Genomic DNA, 19,282 nt, shown 5'->3' with positions numbered 1-19,282 from the left:
GATGTATATTAGTCTGGCCCAAAATCAGGCTACTTTTTTATTTATGCCTAATTCAATGTGCGGTTCTTCGAACTTTGTAACCACTGCCTATACAGGCATTCTAAGCTAAAGATTTTGTTTCTACGATGAAAACTGATTTCGTCAGACTGATTTCCATTTTCACTATCATAATAAACATAAGGTTTCGTGATTTTAATTTTAAAAATACTAATTTAATCACATAAAATAAGTTTAGAGTTAAAAATCCACCAGTAAGCCTTATTCTACTTTTCTCATGTCTGTATTATGCATAGGACAAATACAATGCCTCTCTGAAATGCATGAATACTGAATAGTTCTTGTTTTTAGATATTAAATACCTTAGCTTATTGGAGCATTAAATCAATGAGGGTTGGGTGTCAAATAAAGCTGAAAACTACCTAAAGATTTATATAAGGATTCAATGAAAAGCACAACTGAATTTATATTGATTCAGGGATCATTTAAATCAGACAAACAAATACTGCTTTATATTTACAATGGCAAAGCAACTAGTGAAAAAAAACCAAAACTTAAGAAACAAAAGTTTTTATTTTTTAAATGAGCATAAAAAAACTATTGAAAAATTAAATTAAGTAATGTTAAAGACATAAACAAATAATAAATCACTGGTAACAAACAAAAATAGGTAAATTTTCAATTTTTATGTGTGAATTCCGACTAAGCATAAAATATGTTATGTTCTGTAAGTAAACTGTTGGTTAAAGCCATTGAAATCAATAATAATACCTAATTTTAATGAGATTATTTTATGCCAATGAAAGTTCTTAAAAATATTGCCCACGCTTTTTGCATTGCTAGAATAAAAACATAAAAAATTCTATCCTTAGTCATTAAATTCGACAAAAGTTTTCTATGTTTTTTGGCAGATATTATATAACACTGCCGATTTTCTTCATTTTTTGTACAATCAATGAAATCCTAAAAAAGGGAATATAAGATATTTAGTAACCCAAGAAAAATATTTCCTTTAGCTTTAATTGATCTTAAATTAAAAAAAAATGGTGACTCATTGGTACAAAAACATAAATAAAAGGTCCAATTGTTCCTAATTCATATTTGTTATAATGTTACTTATATTCCTGCCTGAATTAGTTTAATATTTCTTTCTGCATAGTCATTTACAGTTTTTAAATTGATAACAAAATTTTGAAACTCCAAATAAGTTGGAAATTTTTTCCAGTCACTTTAAAAGTCCATTTTTTTACATGCTTATATTTATAAATTTTACAACAAATTGACTTTTAGTTTTGTCTAGACTTAAACATTTATATTCTGGTTATTCAGTCCAGACACAACAAATTTTAATGTTCATTTGTTCTACCGTTTTAGAGTTCGCTTTTAATGATATTGTCATACTTGTTTTCAAACATAAATAGCCCAGCTATTTTCCATATTGTTAGAATTTCTGCCACCAAACACATTTCACTTTTGTTACAACTGTCACCTGATCCACATGTCAGCGAAGTTGATTTAGTTTTAGATGTACAACCAACTAGATCAGCTGGTTTTAAATTTTTTTACATTTTGTGCTATTGTTTTGCATTCAATTATAAAGAGATATCTATTCAAAACATCCTTTACAAGGGGTAATTGTTTTGTTGGCAAAGATTCACTGGGACAAAGGCCGAGCCCTTGTTTTGCCCACTGGTTTCTTGTCTTGTTCATTATCATCTTTAAAAATAACATTAACACATAAATTATTATATACAAATTTTAAAATGCAGGCGGAGAAATAGCAAGCAAGGAAATTTTGGATATAAAAAGACAGTGTTAGGAAGTGTTTTCCAGTATGGCTCAAAAACCGATTAATTTCCGCTGGATTAGAAACGTTTCTAAGCCATACTGAAAAATCACGTATAAAAGCTCAGTGTCGATAAATAATTTTTCAAATATGGAGTCAAAACCGATTAATGTCCGCTGGATAAGTACCAGTTTTCATCCCTTCTGAAAAATCATTTATAGCAGCGTATTACAGACAATTTTCCAAGAATAATAAAGTAAAAAAAACATACAATTAATACCAGTTTTGTTAGACTATCAGGACTAACAAAACTAGTTGTAATCTTATAATTTTTCAATTTAATATTGGCGAAAAACTGTTTATAAAATGATGCAATAAATTACTATCACAGAAAGTATAAGTTGGAATTTAACTTCATTTGAAAATGAGTTTGTTTTAAATGTGTATAAGTACGGACTTTGTATACGATTATAGAGTTGCTACTGTTTCTAATTTGAACTGTTATATTATATGAAATTTAAAATTAAACAGAAAATTATAAAGGTATAAATTAATGATAAAGATATCGATTATGCACGGACGGACATACAGACCGTAATTATAGAAAAGTTTTACTTTTTAAAAGAATATTATCTTATAGGTTATTTAATACATAAGGCTGTTTCATTATTATCACATATTTCTAAGTTTTATATTAAAAATGCTAGGGTTAAAGAAAGAAATTTTAATGAAAACAAAATATTGTTGTATTTATTTACTTTTATTTGTCTGTTTGTTTACAATTGTACAACTCGTACGCATGCGAAAAAGCATTAAATTATAAAAAAGTCGTCGTTGTTCATGGAAATTAGAAAAACAAAATCTTAATAGTAAAATGCATTTTCTGTAATAGAATTATATTTTTTTAAAAATTTCTTTTTATGAAAGTTATTTTATGTATGATGTATTATGATTAAATCACGCCCGCACATCGTAATATGAATTAGGCCTTATTCTGGGCCAATCTAATGTATATTATTGTATAACCCAGAATGGCCCAAGTGGTGGAGGCCTTTCTGCAAGCAAATTGCTTTCGGCTCTTTTATAGCTGTAGCCAACGCTATTGGCTGATATTCAAAGCTCCTTTTAAAAGTCTGCACAGGATGCCCACCCCGTAGGTAGAGTTACATGTAGTTCTTACCCCCTTTATTATATTACCTTATTTTTAAAATTATCACCTATATGCTATTGTGGGGGTGTGACCACGCTGCAGCCTTGGGGCACTTAACAATTTAACTAACGGTAGATTTGCAAATGGATGTTTCTTTGGCTGAAATCACACAAATACTAACTACATCAAACAACAAATAATAATACACAGAGTTAGGGATACATATAAATCATAATTACATATCTAAGATATAACATAGAATGATAATAGGCAAGGCTGATCCCCTCCCTGCAACAGGGAAAGAGCAGCAAATGGAAATTGATCAAATACACACATTTAAGGCACAATAACTATACATTAACCTACAAAATCATATTGGGGTATTTACAACAGCTCCTCCCATAACTCAAGGGGATCAACAAAATTAAACATAGAGCTGGAGAAGTGCAGCTACAATACACTATGAAGAAAAATCATGTTTAAATAAATAATAAACATACCCAAATTTAAGATAGATAAACCTATTTGGTAACGTATATAGGCATAATTATTTTTTGCAGGTATCCCATGGAAAACCAATCTGTTTATTCTCATAGGTCTTTGGAAGGTTTATAACTATAAAGGGGGGGTTGGGAGGGTATCTCTCCCGAAAGAAATAGCCCATGGAACCCCCCTCCCCGCAAAAAAATAACTTCTTAAAACTAGAATATAAAGTTTTCTTAAGTTCCCTTAAAGGTCTCTAGAGTTGTGGCTGCTAGTCAAAAAATATTTTAACAGTGACTTTATAGAAAAATTGAACTTTGAATTCTTAATTTTGTGATCTATGCAAAGCCTTTGATAAAAATCACTAGACTATAAACACCCTTAATAGTTATTTTCTATCAACTGAATAAAGACGGACAGACAAAGTAAATTCTTAATTCTTTAATACGAAACGTTGGCCCCCAAACAGCACGAAACTTTTAAAAAATATTTTATAAAATACAATCTGTCCAATAGGGCATTTAAAGTCCTAATTGTCCAAGTAATCGGGTTGGTCTTGTTAATAATATAAAGAATTTCTCCTACTTTTTGATGCAAACACCAATGAAACCTTGTATAATACCTCGACTAAACTACATCTCCGGCCGCGACGCTCGGCCCCCTGGCCTACCTAGCCGCAGAGCTCAGCCCCCTAGCCTGCCTAACCTAGAGTCATAGTTTTGTTTAGGGGAGGGGGGGTGTATTGGTACAAAATTTTCAAAATAAAAAAAAATTCTAAGAGGATAATGCTAAGATAGGGTTCTCCTTTATAAAGTAGATTCTTAAAGCAAGGTTTATAAACATTTGGAGGTAGGGCACCACCACCACCCTCCCAAGAGAAATTACCCATAGAAAAAATAAGCAAAATTTACTTTACCTTTTTCATACAAAAATCTAATAGGTGCACATCTTTCTTGAAGTGTACATGGAAAACAAAAAATGTGTGCCCTATAAGAAGAAAACAAAGGTTTTAGATATTTATATCAAGATTGCTTTGCTTTGCTAAGGTCACGGAAATTCAGCCTTAAAAAAATCATATAAAGAGAGGTTTTATGACAGACTTCATAAAAGCAAAGTTGTTCAAAATTTTAAATAAATAATCTTTGCTTTTCTTGTCATGATTATGCTGTAACTTCTAGGGGATACAAATTGAACATAAAATCTTAAAATCTACTTTTCTCAAAAAACCCTCGTTAGAAAATTTTGAACATTTCGGGATTTAATCTTGATATAAATGGCTAAAACTTTTGTTTTCTTTTTTATAGGGCACACATGTTTTGTTTTCCATATACACTTCAAGAAAGATGTGGGTGGGAGGCGACTCCCTGTCCCTAGGGTCCACTGGGGGCGTAGTTGCTCGCCATAAAGAAAAAGAATCGAATGTAGTTAATAAGTATATTTCTGTAAGCGAATAACAAACACTTTGTGAGTTAGATAAATTCTTTTATCACATTGTTAAACTAAATAAGACAATTTTAAACAAACAACAATTTATTAAAATAAATTTTTTACCTATTTTTGTACAAATTTGAATATTCTTAAAAATATATTTAAATTAAAAAAAGCCTTTTTCCTATAAATTTCAAATAAAAAATATAATACATAGAATTGAAGAATGTTAATTTCTAAAAACATGTGAATATACAACAGATAGATATAGAAATAATACTTATTAGAATCGATGTCTATAGAAAGTTTGTTACAAATATACAAAAAAAAGATAATAAAATGACTATACATGCTTGTTGTTAGCTGGTGATTATTTAAACTTAAATTGGACCTAGTGCAGTTCACGATAAAATTTTCCTGGTAACGATTATATCCAAAAGTAGGACTACAAATAATCTGGAATAGTCATTACTCCATAATGCACAGCTTTCTTGCAGTGCACATAAATGCGCGGGAAGACTTATTTTATTTATATGCCTTCTTATGCATCTTAACACCGTGTGCGGGCATGACATGTATATTCAGCCGCTTGGCAGCCTTTAAAGTTCGTGGATTTTTGGAGATAATAGTCACCAGGAATATTTTACCGTGAACTGCAATAAATCAATTAACTTTTAGATTACAAATTTTCTATTAAGTTTTAGTAATAAAATTAAGGTTATTTAAACAAATATGATAAAATCTTTAGGTAATTATAAAAAGACTTAATAGAAAACTCATAATGTTAAAGACTTAATACATAAGAAAAATGAAATTAGTAACATTGGGGGTGAAATTAGAATAAATTTTGAGTGTTGTTTTTTTAGAATAGTGCAGTAATAATAATAATTATATGATAATAAAAATGCTATAATATAAACTATGCTCTATTATTATATAAAAAATGAATTTAATGTGTTGTTTGTCACTGTAGGGTGTTAACTTGAAGAGTTTCTTCTCGATCTGAAATAAGACAAATAACAATATGCTTAACCGTTAAAGCAGGGCGCGACTTAGCCTCAAATTAAAAAATTTGGTTTCTTTAATTTTTTTGTTTTGAAAATGGAATTGCCATATATTTGGGTTAGGTTTAGCCTTCCAGCTGATTTTTTAAAAAAGATGACTTTCATCTAAATGAAATATTTAAAAATTACTGAATTGCTATATTAATAAAAATAAACCAATATCGCAGGTGAAATTTTGAAAGTTTGAAATCTATTTTATAAAAAAGAAAGTTAAAGTTATTTTCAATAAAATTCAAATACAGTCTTACCATAGCCATAAACGTCCAAACGTTTTTCAACGCTACTGTTACCTACCTAACAGGGGGTGTTGGTGTACCTACCTAACAGGGGGTGTGGGTGTACCTACCTAACAGGGGGTGTGGGTGTACCTACCTAACAGGGGGTGTGGGTGTACCTACCTAACGGGGGTGTGGGTGTACCTACCTAACAGGGGTGTGGGTGTACCTACCTAACAGGGGGTGTGGGTGTACCTACCTAACAGGGGGTGTGGGTGTACCTACCTAACAGGGGGTGTGGGTGTACCTACCTAACGGGGGTGTGGGTGTACCTACCTAACAGGGGGTGTTGGTGTACCTACCTAACAGGGGGTGTGGGTGTACCTACCTAACAGGGGGTGTGGGTGGGATGGGTGATGAAGTGGTCCTCCCTGATGTGGGGGTAGCTGTAGAGTTACGAGATGGAGTTCTTTTCATTCTATATTATCAAAATTAAGTACAAACTGTTTTATTTAAATATACTCATAAAAAGTGATCATTTAATGAATAAGACTGAAATTCAAAATTAGGTATCCATTTTTTTCTACTCTAGTATTTGAAACGCCCGTCTGAAATGTTTTGAAAGATTTATATTTTTTCGGTTCAAATTCAAAAATCATTATGGAGTTTATTTAAGTATGAAACATCTTTCTAGCTGTGTTTACCTTTAATTACAGTTTCATCTGTATATAGACCTATTTTATGAAGAAGATAGTAAAAAATAGATACATTTTTTTCATTGATAAATTATTTTAAGCAAGGATATGCAGACTTATTCTATTTATAGAATACATTGATATATAAAATGATTTGCAATTAATTCCTTAATGAAGAATGAGGACTGGTACCACGAGAAAATGACATGTTGGCATACAACAGCACTCCAATATCCCTGAAAATAGTATTTTGTTTTATAAACGGTTTTAATTTTTACTTATTTAGCTATTCATTTTCATATAAACTATTCTATATAACTAGAGGCTGGAGGGAAGGGTGAAAGAGGAAGAGAATGTCAACCCTCTACTCTCAATTTTAGTTTAAAGAGAAAAAAAGTTATAAAAACTGTTTTGTGTGTGGTTGTTTTATATACAGAGGGTGGAGGTGTCTTGTACATGAAGAAATTCGCTCAAAAAAAATTCTGACGTCATAAAAATGAGGGATGAGGAGAGGAGGAGTGGGAAAGAAAACCCCTAAAAAAGAGATGGATAATCCCTCATTTTTATGACGTCACATGCTGATTTTTAAGCGACTTTCTTCACGTGCGGTGCCTTCCCCAATAACCTTCTCTGGACCTATATCAAGCTTCACTGTGAAATAGAACCATATCGGTCATTCGGTGAGCAATATCTTAAGCTATACACAGACAGACAAACATCCTGCTACTTTTATATAAGGATTATCTTATTTGTCGATCCAATAATCAAAATGAAAATGATTACCTATGGCCAGCCTCCATTGCAACAGAGAGAGCTGTGAGACCATCATTATCTGTTGCAGACAGGTTGATATCTGGATGTTGCATCAACAACTTCACAATCTCAATGTGACCATGTTCAGCTGCACACATCAATGCGGTGCTACCATCCTCATCCCTGAATTAATGGATATATCATTGCTTGGATTTTTATGTTCTCTAATAAAGTGTTACTTGCAGTGGACTATAATAATATTTCCCTTCTTTACCCCATCCCCCTTTCCTCCTACATGATGACCGAATTGACCAATAAACGAGTTATATGTTAGCAAGCTAAATTCCCCCTGACATTATATCCACGATTTGTATTGTATACTTGTCAGGAAGGAAATGGACATTGGGTTGTTTATTACAGTAGTCTCAAAAATTTTATAGCAATGTTTTCTAATTCATTGGCTTAACAACTTTCAGGACTTTTATTGAATTGTGATTGGTTGGTTTATTTAAGTTGAGTGTCAAATGGTTCAACCACTAATTGTAATTTACAGAAGGTGTAATTTTGTGTATCATCAATGTTCATCAATTTATCGGCCATTATCCTTACAAACTGTCCTTTTGGGTTGTACTTTAGAATCAAGTACTTTAGCTGTTCTAGTTCAACCCAAGATATCATTTTACTATACCTGATATTTACATCAGCCCCTGACTCCTCCAGCAGCTTGACCATATCCAGCCTGCCGTGGCTGACCGCCAACATGAGGGCTGTCTGACCGTGCTGACTGGCCCTGATGTTCACGTCTGCCATGCTGAACAACCGGCGCACTACTGAGCGGTGGGTCTCGTTCTTAATCTGTAATAAGAAAAATCATAATGGTTGCTTTAATTTGTTGGTGATAAAGATTAAAAGATGACAATCTAACATAAAATTATATTCTTCAAACTTTTTTTCGTCCAATAAGTTGAATCTAACACAGGAATAATTTTATTTATCATAACATAATTTGTAGGTAAAAAGTTGCACTTATTGATGCTGCTATATCAGGTTCGCAACATAAGTTGTAAGAGCAGGTTGAATGTCTTGGCACAAAACAGGCTCAACTTGCAGTTAGGATAAAGTCTAGACAAAGTTTATGCAAATAAAGGGTTGGTTATCTGCAATAGTTGGGATGTTAGTGCCTTGGAATCTACTTTAAAAGGTCTGGTCCTACGTTGTTATCAACAATCCCCTAAGGTATAAATCTGGAAACCCCAAAAATACCTGTGCTAAAGAGATGAGCATACTGCAAGTGTATCCAGCTTTGTTCAGGATGTTTGGGTTGGCAACCTTGGAATCCAACAGGACTGATACCACGTCAAAGTTTCCGTGGGAAACAGAGTAGTGAAGTGCTGTGTTCCCGTTTACATCAACCATGCTTACCACCTAGATACATATATATAGATAGATAGATAAATAGATGACAATTTAGTTAGATAGATAAAATAGTTGGATATTAGAAAATTGAAAAAAATAAATATAGGAAATCAAAATTGAAAAATTTTATAAGAAAACGTTATAATAAAACTTTGGGGACAGTCCAATGTCCCCTCCCTTCCTGTAAATTATACCTGTTCAAGCAAATCCTTGGACATATTCTCAATACAATCCAAATAATCCTCAACATCCAGCGGATTAGATGTCTTGGTAGAGGACAGTTTGAACCATTCTTGCTGAATAATATTCACGGCGTTAGTTGTCTGGGCGTTGTTTCTGGCCGCGGCGGGGGCCCCGCGTGGTGCTGAGTCTTGCAATACCTTAGAAAATAGATATTTAGTAGATCTAGATGGGCAAACTGACCCCATTAGCCGTCAAACTTAAAAAGGAAATTCTAGCAGTCCAACGCCTTTCTTTATTATGAAAACGATATTAAGACAAAAACTGCACTTTCGTAAAAATCTGTACATTTTCCAACCAGTAATATGACCGGATTGTTCCTCTACTGTTTTCTAACTTAGCGAGTGTATCTAGAACTTATATCTATTTGTAGGAATTAGACATTTAAATTTAAAATTTTTCAAAATATAAAAGTCCAAGAATAATGGTAACTATAATCTGCAATAAAAAGTGATATTTAATTGATGTCTGTCATTTTTTAATAATTTCATTGTGTTATAGTTTACCATGAAAAAAATACTTTATTATTAGTTAGATGTTGCACCAGATTTTCATGTACTTTAATAAAGTTATGCTCGCTGCTGACTTAAATAACAATACAACCCAACTCCTTTACCCCGAGTCCTTCCCTCCTTCTGGATAAACGAACTGAGCAATAAATAAGTACTATTGTAGCAACCTAAATTGAAGACAACTTTACCCCTGTTAATACATCCACGTATATTAAATCTATTCTTTAAATAAAATTTTAAAAAATTACCTTCAATGCCGCCATCATTTCTTTACTGGGTTCAGCTTTTGATCTACAAATGATAATGCTTTGTCTAAATTGATATTTTTCAATAAACATAGAAGCTTAAAATGAAAATTAAGAGTTGCAATGAAAAGTGACAAGAGATAAGGATAACTAAAACTTTCCATTTTTATATTTCTCTAATCATTTATCAGCAGTAAGATTTCTTTATGTATAAAAGTTAACAGATGTCTGTTTATTTCTGTCTATAATTATGTAACAAAGGAAGGTTTTTAGCTATGAACCAAAAATCGAAAATGTTGAAGTCGTCTTCCCCTCCCCCTCATTTCAAATGCCATTAAATGCATCTAGGGGCGTAGCTGCTAGTTTATCATTTACTAAGTATATTTGCGATAACTTTTATTTAATGAAATCTTCCAATTTTTAACATGTACAAAACGGCCTGCTTAATTGCTTCAAGATCCATGTCAGATCTATATAGGAAATAAATGTCTATAAACAAGCTCAAGTTTTCCAAGGAATATTTGTTTAAAACTCATAGTGCTCCAATAATCCATAATAAACGCTCATTGCCCAGAACGATAAGACCCATTATTTTACTTTATTAAAAATAAATTCCTTTTTTAATTTCATGTTGCTATTTACCCTATATCAATGTATTTAATTTCTAATCATAAAAAAGAAAATTTAGATTTATAATATAATAAATTTAAGAAAACTCTATTTTAAAAGAATTCGATTGTGGCGACACTTTGTGTGTTCAAATATTAAACTAAAATTGTAATCATCATCATTAACCCTTTGGTGATGGTAATGTAAAGAAAAAAATATAATTTAAAAAATCTTTTTAAAATCATTTAGATTATTAAATATTTATTTTCTTTTAGATAGTAATGCCGGGTGAGGAAAATAGATTTATTGAGAAATAGATATGCATATAGAAAACTAGCCAATAGGGAGATAATTATATCGAGCCAACTCTAGTGAAATAATATTTTAAAAAGATGAAAATAGTAAAGTGTTTAAAAAAGAAGCTGTTCCTTACTGATATGTGAAAACACACAAACGTACGGATATACCCTAGCTATTAAGAAGCTAGGCTTCTAGCAAGTACACATTATGGTCAAGGCATTATCCCTGTTATCATTGATAGGAGTGAAGAGAGCCGCTCCAGGTAGAGGGTAGCTGTCACTCATCTTAGGGCCACCAGGACCAGTTTCAGTATCATCTATGGTCTCTGTCTCCTCACCAGATTCCTCCATCAGGGTCTCATCAATGGATCTTGTCATCTGACGGTTGAATACCTAAATCAATCATTTTATGTGTTAAAGTATTTTAAGGGATTTGCCGAAAGTGTCATGTGTGACGTCATAGAAATATGTCTATTAGATCCTGGGTTATCGCCAAAGAAGATATATTTTTTTTATATCAAAAAGATAAAACTACCTTTGGATTTTGTTGTTGTTGTTGTTGTTGTTGTTGTGGTACCACAGCCTGTGGTATGGCAGCTACAGATGGTGTTGAGGGGGAGGAAGGTTCATAGTCGGGTGTTGCAACTCCTGTAGATGATTTGTTCAGGGTATGTTTTCTTACCACATTTCTGTATGAAGAAGAAAAAATGATTTTGAAAAAACATGGCTACTCTGGAAATGGATATAGAATGTATGTAGATATTATGACAGGGGAAAGATTTCGTCAATTTGGGTTGCTAGTATGGACAAAATTTATTGGTTAGTACGTTCATCCAGTGGGAAGGAAGGGGGTATAGAAAATCGGGTGGATGAGGGGGGGATTGGATTCATGGAAAATTGTCTGTAATACGATGGAATAATTTCTTTGTTGGTATGGCTGAAACCGGTTTTAATCCGGCGGATTATTATGCGGTTTCGAATCTATACTGGAAAATTTTTTTAAAATCATTTTTCTTTCCTGTCAGGTTGGGCCAATTTATCCTCTTTCTTGGGGAACATCTTCCTAAGTGCGGGGGGTGTAACCACCCGAGGGATCAAAGATTTACCCGGCTCCAGGGGGGCGCTAGGTGATGCTGTAGGGATCTGAAAATAATATTATTTTAATATATCATATTTAACCCCTGCAGTGTGTATATTGTTAAGTATTTCTAACACAAAATATCCATGAATTAATATAACAAACAGAAATTTAAATAGGATTTTGTGCTGACCAGGTTTTCCATTTGAATTTTACCTTTGATCCAGTCAAGGAGGTGCCAGATCGGGTCATCGATGATGTCAGAGAATCCGGAGTTTTGCTGCGATCTCCTACATCCGGAGTTTTGCGGCCACTCTGGTCCGGAGTTTTGCGCCCCAGTTGGGGGGAGAATTTGGGAATCAGGGATTTCTTTTCAATTTGGTTTGGTGGAGAAGAACGTGTCAAGGGGGAGGGGGCTCTCTTGCTTCCTGCAGCACTTAGATTAGGATGTGGGGGTGGTGTGCCCACATTTCTGCGGCCGGGAGGTGGGGTACTGCTGCCGCCGACCAGCTTTCTGACTGTGCTGGCATCCAGGTTGGACATGGACCGCTGGGGCAGGTAGGATGTTGTCTTCTCCAGGTTTGACTTAGACCTGAAAAATTTTTTAAAATAAGTACAGCTACATTTTAAATTAACTTTTATTTTCAGAAATATTATTCAAGATGTTATTTTTAAAGTGAAGGGAAAAATATTAATTACCTGGTTAAAGGACTTTGTGATCTGTTGAACATAAGAGTACCTCCTGCTCCTTTGTTTACAGGGGAGACACTAGACCCACTAGCATACAGGTTAGAACTAGATAGATAGATATTTTAATAGATAGATAAATAGAGTAGCCTCTGCTTCTTTGTTTACAGGGAAGACACTAGACCCACTAGCACACAGGTTAGAACTATATAGATAGATATATTAATAGATAGATAGATAAATAGAGTATCCTCTGAATAGATGGATAGATAAAACAAAATGAAAAATCTTTACCTTGAATTAGATTTCAAAAGGTTGGAGTTAGAAGATGATTTGATAAGAGTAGCACGTTCTGCCTCTGGTAGCTCTATTGGCCGCGGGATTTTAGACAGCCAAGGCATATCTGCAGAGGGTGGTGAAACCTAAATAGAAAAGAATAAATAATAAAAATATTATATTTATTATGAAGATATTTCAATATAGTAGGACATATTTTTACCTTGCCTTCAATCTTTCGGACACATTTATATACCTTACCCGTAGTCTCAAGAAGAACCATATCTATCCAGCGGTTAGCGATATCCTAATCTACAGACAGACGGATAAATCCTGTCATTTTTATACAAGGATTATGAATTCATTTATTGATAATTATTTACCTGGCTTGTAGAGTTATTAGCTGCAGCAGCTGATAAACTGCTGCTAGTTTTAGCAGCCGACATATTTGTTTCTTCAGCTGTTTTTGTGCTGTCACTTCCAGGGCCAGGTATTATGGCTTCAGCAGCCTGAAACACATCAAGTTAATTCAAAATCAAAATGATTTAATTGTGATTTAACTACACATACAATATCTTGTAGTCTTTTAGGTTGAATGCCTTGAAGATATAACTATGCATGGCAATAATTCGTGGCCTGTTATTTGTACTTTAGTATTTCCCTACATTTTTACATTGGTGTATTTTGCCTGAAAGAGCAATATTAGAATCCTTTGATTGTAGTTTTAAACGTCTTAACTTTTCTGTACTTAAAAAATCACCCAATATTACCTTTTGTATGTCCTTATCACATTTCTCACAAATGCTCATGTTGACCGGTGGCCGCTCAACATCTGGGGTGGACAACGGGCTACCGGGTGGCAGGTTCGAGCCTCTGGGACCGCTGCCGCCGACACCGGTTGAAGTGGTCAGTGGCAGACCAAGCATAGCAGATGTAGAGACTGATTTCACCTCACATTTCACCTCAACTTTGGCATCTTTCATTTTTGCCTAAAAAGATAAGTTTTCATTAACTAAGGAAGAACAAACATACCGACCAACTAAGTGAGTTAAAGAGGAGATGCGGAATATTTATAATGTATTTATCAGGCTGTTTTCCTCTTATGATAGCCGAGAAAAGACATTTCAAAAATTTCGCGCATTTCTTTGTGCTGCAAGAAGTGCTAATTATTTTTTGACCTTCTTTTACTATTTATAATGATTTGTGAACATAACATGTACGTTCAGCCGTTTAACAGCCTAATCCCTTTAAAACATACTAGCGGCTTTGCCCCTAGCCTCTAGGGGCTTTGCCCCAAGAGGTGATCAAAAAAAATTTAGGCGAAATTCGTAAAAGGACCAAGGAAATCTTCTGCATAAAAAAGGACCAAGGAAATCTTCAGCATAAAAAAAGGACCTAGGAAATCTTCTGCAAAAAAAAGAACCAAGGAAATCTTCTGCAAAAAAAAATTGGGGGGGGGGGGGAAATATTCATTTTTTGGGGGGGGGGGGTTAGGGGTGTCCCCCCCCCCCCCCAGAAAATAGCTTAAACCAACACAGGACCGATAAGTATATACCCTGAAGAGTAGAATCCAATCGGTTCAGTAGTTACCGAGATCTTAAGCTTCAGACGGACGGACGGACGGACAGACAGACATCAAGCTACTTTGTATTATAGATAAAAATCTTTTAATGATTCTTGGGATAAATTTCATTTCACTAAAAGAATGTTTTTAGCAAACTTTCCTCAATTTTATTTCATTAAATAAATAATATTTATCTATTTTTTTCTCTGTATAAAAATTGGAATAAAATCTCTTAAAAGCAATAAGTTACATAAGTAAAGCACTGCATTAGTCAAGGCTCGGCACCCGCAGCCACCATCAGCCGCGCGGATTTTAGAAGTCTCCACGTGGCTCTAAAAGAGAAACTTACAGCCATGCGGCTAATTAAGCCGCACCCATACATGCTGTGAAAGCCGGAATAAACCGCGCAGCCATGCATACTCTAAGCAAATACTTAGTCGCAGCCATAAACTTGTATTTAGCCGCATTTGAGCGGCTGTCTAACTTAGGCATTAAGTCTTTATTATTTGCAAAACTAAATTTATATTCTGTATACCCTTCTGGTAGTGTTTATTTACTCAAAAGAATAAATAAAAATATTAACAAGAAAGTCAAGGTTGTAAAGTAGTCCAAATATAAATTATGTTTGATATCGTAAAATTAATTTGAAAGAGGCCTCTACGAATAATTTAGATTGGGGTGGGGGAGGGGGAGGGGGGGGGGGGGGTGAGATCTGTCCTCCTAATTTAATTTAAATTTAAAAAAAGAAAAACTTTTAAAATTGAGATATGTTTTTTTTTGTAACGAAAAATTGTTTTTCAAATTCCACCTTAATGAAAATCTATTAAAAGGCTACAATCAATTGTGTAAGAGCTTTGCTTAAAACAAAACACGGTGCACATCTAACACAAAAGAATCATAAAGCGTGCAAGAAGGAAAAAAATAATCTTTCCAAAAAAAAGGAGTGAAAATGTAAATCTGCTTTTTTCTTTGTCTTTTTTTTTGCAAAAATACACATACACATACAATGTGCCATATGCATAAAATCATACTTCTTGAAAAAGGGACATCTATAAACTTGTAATTTAGAATCGGAATATGAATAATAATAAAACCCTTTTGTTAACAACCTTAAAAAAAATTAAACTGAAAATAAGAGAAGGGTGTAGTTTTTCCCTATGTATAACTCTGCGAGGCTATCCAGTAACCTAACCTAAAAAGAAATAAGAAAAACAATTGGGAAGGGGAGGAGAATTTTTGTATTTTTGGGGGGCTTGGGGGTGACGCCAGAAGAAAATAACCTAAAACCATCACAGGACCATTAGGTATATTCCCTGAAGAGTGAGATCCGATCGGTTCAGTGGTTACCGAGATCTTAAGGGACAGACGGACGGACAGACAGACAGACATTGTTCTACTTTGTATTATAGATAGGGGGGGGGGTATCAGTGCTCAAGAGGGTACTTTGAGAGATAGCAGCAAAATAATCATACAGTAAACTTGTGATATAGTGTCCCTTGAAGTATAGCCTTACTTCTAGAATAATTAAAATTCAAATTTTGTAACTTTACACTTTCTTTATAAAATAAAAATCAGTTTTTAAGAATAAAAAACTCTTTATACATTTTTCATAAAACACATAGTAGGTATATGAGTTATGTCTTAAAACAAAAAAAATAAAATAAGATAATATATGAAATTTTTTTTTTGTTTATGTGGGGGGAGTTAGGCCGTTTTTGGTTTGTTTATTGCTGGTTAGGTTAGGTTATATTAGGTTCAATCAAGGAAAAAAAGACCCCCTCCCCATTATTTTCAATTCATTTACTAAGTATATTTGTGATAACTTTTATTTAATAGATTCTTCCAATTTTTAACATTTACAAAACAGCCTGCTTTATTGCGTCAAGATCCATGTCAGATCTATATAGGAAATAAATGTCTATAAATGAGCTCAAGTCTTCCAAGAAAGAAATGTTCAAAACTCATAGTGCTCCAATAATCCTCATTAAACTCTCATTGACCAAAGCGATAAAACCTTTATTCTATTTGTTTATAGAATGAATAAAGTTTTTCAATCCATGTTGATATTTGAATTACATTGAAGTATTTAATCTTGATTTAATATACAAAAAATATACGTTCATAATATAGAAAATCAAAGAAAACTCTGTTTTAAAAGAATTCGATTGTGGCGACACTTCCGTAGTGTTCAAATATTAAAACTAAAATTTTAATCATATTAACCCTTTGGTGATGGTAATGTAAATAAAAAATATAATTAAGAAATCTTTTTAAAATCATTTAAATTATTAAATATTTACTTCTTTCTTTTAGATAGTAATGGCGAGGGAGGAAAAGTGAAATAGATAAATAGATATGTACTTATAGAAAACTAGCCAATAGTGAGATAGTTATATCGAGCCAACTCTAGTTTTAAATATAAAGGAAAGCACCTAAAAAATAATTCATTACTGTTTAAGGAACACTTAGATGTTGTATAGATGGTCAGAAGCACAAAAGAACCAATAGAAAAGACAGAAAAAAACCCTTCAAAAATCTAAAAAGGTAAATAAAAATCTTCCAAAATTGTATCTTTTAAAAACTGTTTATAATCTGATGCTTGTAAAAAAAGATTATTTGCCCTTATCATAGAAGGAGAGGAGAAGGAATCATTATGGGATTAACATTTTTAATCCAGTATGTTAATAAGATTCATTATAAACTGCGAACCAAAAAAATAGGCAAATCTGAATTTTCAAAATGGCAGCTTCATTATTCATTTGGGACGAATTTACTGTAAATTTAATATGTAGATGCATCTTTTTGTTACAAGTTTCCACCGTTGATTTTTTATTAATCAGCACCAATGAAGAACAAGATCTCAAAAACAGCATTTTGGGTAAAAACTGGTGAACCAAAAAGATATGCAAATCCAAAACAAATCAATGGGAAAACGATTTTTTTGCACTTTTCTTCTGTTTTAAAGATTGATTCTGATAAATTCACAATTTTTAAAGGGATTTATGCATTAATTATTATAAAATGTAGTATAAGGTAGAAAATAATGATTTTTTAAAATAAGAAATATTAGAAAAAAATAAATTCATCCCCTATCACTTTAGAGGTCAGCTGCTGACCTCCAGTTTAATGGATGTAGCCTAATACATGTTAAAGATATAAATTACCCTGAAAAGTATACAAAAATGCTTTTTAATGTGTTAAAAAAAAACATTTTAAAATCCTGATTTTGAGGATGATGTCCTTTCAGATGCTCCTATTGGTGATGATGGTGAGCCAAATGTTATCGAAGTACATGCCCATTACAACAACTTGTCTATCAACCTATGTACCATTTTTTGTAGTCATAGCATTCTCCACTGGAGCCTGCCGACAAGAAATATAAACATCTTCTTAAAACGACAGTATTTACCTTATGCATTGGAGTAATTAAAATTGAAATTTTTTTCTTTTTTAATACTGCTTGGCTGGAGGCTGCTATGAATACAGAAATTGGACCATAGTTCAATATATAAGTTGTCATCATGGTCATGCACTTTGATAACATTTGGCTTACCATCACTACCCATAGGAGCATCTTAAAGGTCATCATCCTCAAAATCAAGATTTTAAAATGGATTTTTTTAACACATTAAAAATCATTTTTGTATACTTTTGGGAGTAATTATTATTTTTAATATGTATTTAGCTTCATCCATAAGACTGGAGGTCAGCAACTGTCCTCTAAAGTGATAGAGTCAAATTTCTTTTTTTCTAATATTTCTTATTTTAAAAAATCATTAATTTCTACCTTATACTACATTTCATAACAATTAATGCATAAATCTCTTTAAAAATTGTTAATTTATCAGAATCAATCTTTAAAACAGAAGAAAAGCTCAAAAAAAACGTTTTTCCATTGATTTGTTTTGGATTTGCATACCTTTTTGGTTCACCAGTTTTTACCAAAAATGCTGTTTTTGAGATCTTGTGCTTCATTGGTGCTTATTAATAAAAAATTAACGGTGGAAACTTGTAACCAAAAGGTGCATCTACATTTTATATTTACAGTAAAATAATCCTAAATGAATATTAAAGCTGCTATTCTGCAAATTCAGATTTGCCTATTTTTCTGGTTCGCAGTTTATAAATATCTAGCAGTTTCCCTTAAAGTGCCTGTCAAGCACACACACCCTCCCATATTTCGTTTGAACATAATGTTTATATATATGCATTACTTTAGGTTTCGTTAGGTTAGGGTAGGTTATATTGGGTACTTGGTAGCTTCGCAGGGTTAAGGTCCAACTTAGTGAGGTGAGGCATAAAAAAAAGACATTAAAATATCCCTCTTATTTTCAATCTATTACAAAATAATGTGTATTTTTGGAAATATTTTCTATAAAATCAAATTGCTTAAAGTTATGCGACTAACAAATATACGCACAAACCAGGGAGGAAGGGGACATTGAGCTGTTTATTATACTAGTCTCATCAATTTATCGGTTATTGTCTTATCCCTTTAGATGCCAGCGCACAAACCTACCTTAATAACCGGATCTGTCATAGTAGAAATAGTCTTGGTGTGTACTGGTGCAGTGTTGGTTGTGGCTGTTATGGACATTGCTGAAGATTTTCTTGATACACTCGGCGAGTTTGTTGAGGAACGGCGTGATACACTTGGAGAATTTCTAAAAAGTATATAGATTATTAAATTTATCACGAAACCTTTTGAAGAAATGTTTATAAAGTCGCAAGTTCGATGCTTTTCTTAAAAGTTTTTTTTGCTAGATGTTTAAGATAAAGCAAAGG

The 19,282-nt window shown here is 33.0% G+C and overlaps 1 protein-coding gene across 1 annotated transcript in view; it reads right to left on the bottom strand.

The window, feature by feature from the left end:
* Positions 1–4,836: 4,836 nt before the first annotated feature.
* LOC145328180 (uncharacterized) overlaps positions 4,837–19,282 on the bottom strand; it is a 45,422-nt gene continuing 30,976 nt past the window's right edge. Inside the window, exons 25-41 of the mRNA XM_080171769.1 lie at positions 19,017–19,161; positions 13,704–13,922; positions 13,317–13,442; positions 12,952–13,079; positions 12,670–12,765; positions 12,187–12,562; positions 11,915–12,035; positions 11,428–11,585; positions 11,121–11,285; positions 9,988–10,032; positions 9,182–9,367; positions 8,835–8,996; positions 8,260–8,426; positions 7,602–7,754; positions 6,988–7,054; positions 6,512–6,603; positions 4,837–5,846 (exon numbers count right to left, since the gene is read on the bottom strand). Coding sequence (XP_080027895.1) covers positions 5,822–5,846; positions 6,512–6,603; positions 6,988–7,054; positions 7,602–7,754; positions 8,260–8,426; positions 8,835–8,996; positions 9,182–9,367; positions 9,988–10,032; positions 11,121–11,285; positions 11,428–11,585; positions 11,915–12,035; positions 12,187–12,562; positions 12,670–12,765; positions 12,952–13,079; positions 13,317–13,442; positions 13,704–13,922; positions 19,017–19,161 — 2,431 coding nt within the window. The 3' untranslated portion in view covers positions 4,837–5,821. The remainder of the gene's footprint in view (positions 5,847–6,511; positions 6,604–6,987; positions 7,055–7,601; positions 7,755–8,259; positions 8,427–8,834; positions 8,997–9,181; positions 9,368–9,987; positions 10,033–11,120; positions 11,286–11,427; positions 11,586–11,914; positions 12,036–12,186; positions 12,563–12,669; positions 12,766–12,951; positions 13,080–13,316; positions 13,443–13,703; positions 13,923–19,016; positions 19,162–19,282) is intronic.

The sequence above is a fragment of the Acartia tonsa genome, chromosome 9 (genome assembly GCF_053477335.1).
Source record: "Acartia tonsa isolate MP-2025a chromosome 9, ASM5347733v1, whole genome shotgun sequence".
Lineage (NCBI taxonomy): Eukaryota > Metazoa > Arthropoda > Copepoda > Calanoida > Acartiidae > Acartia > Acartia tonsa.
This window is presented reverse-complemented; position numbering and strand designations above follow the sequence as displayed.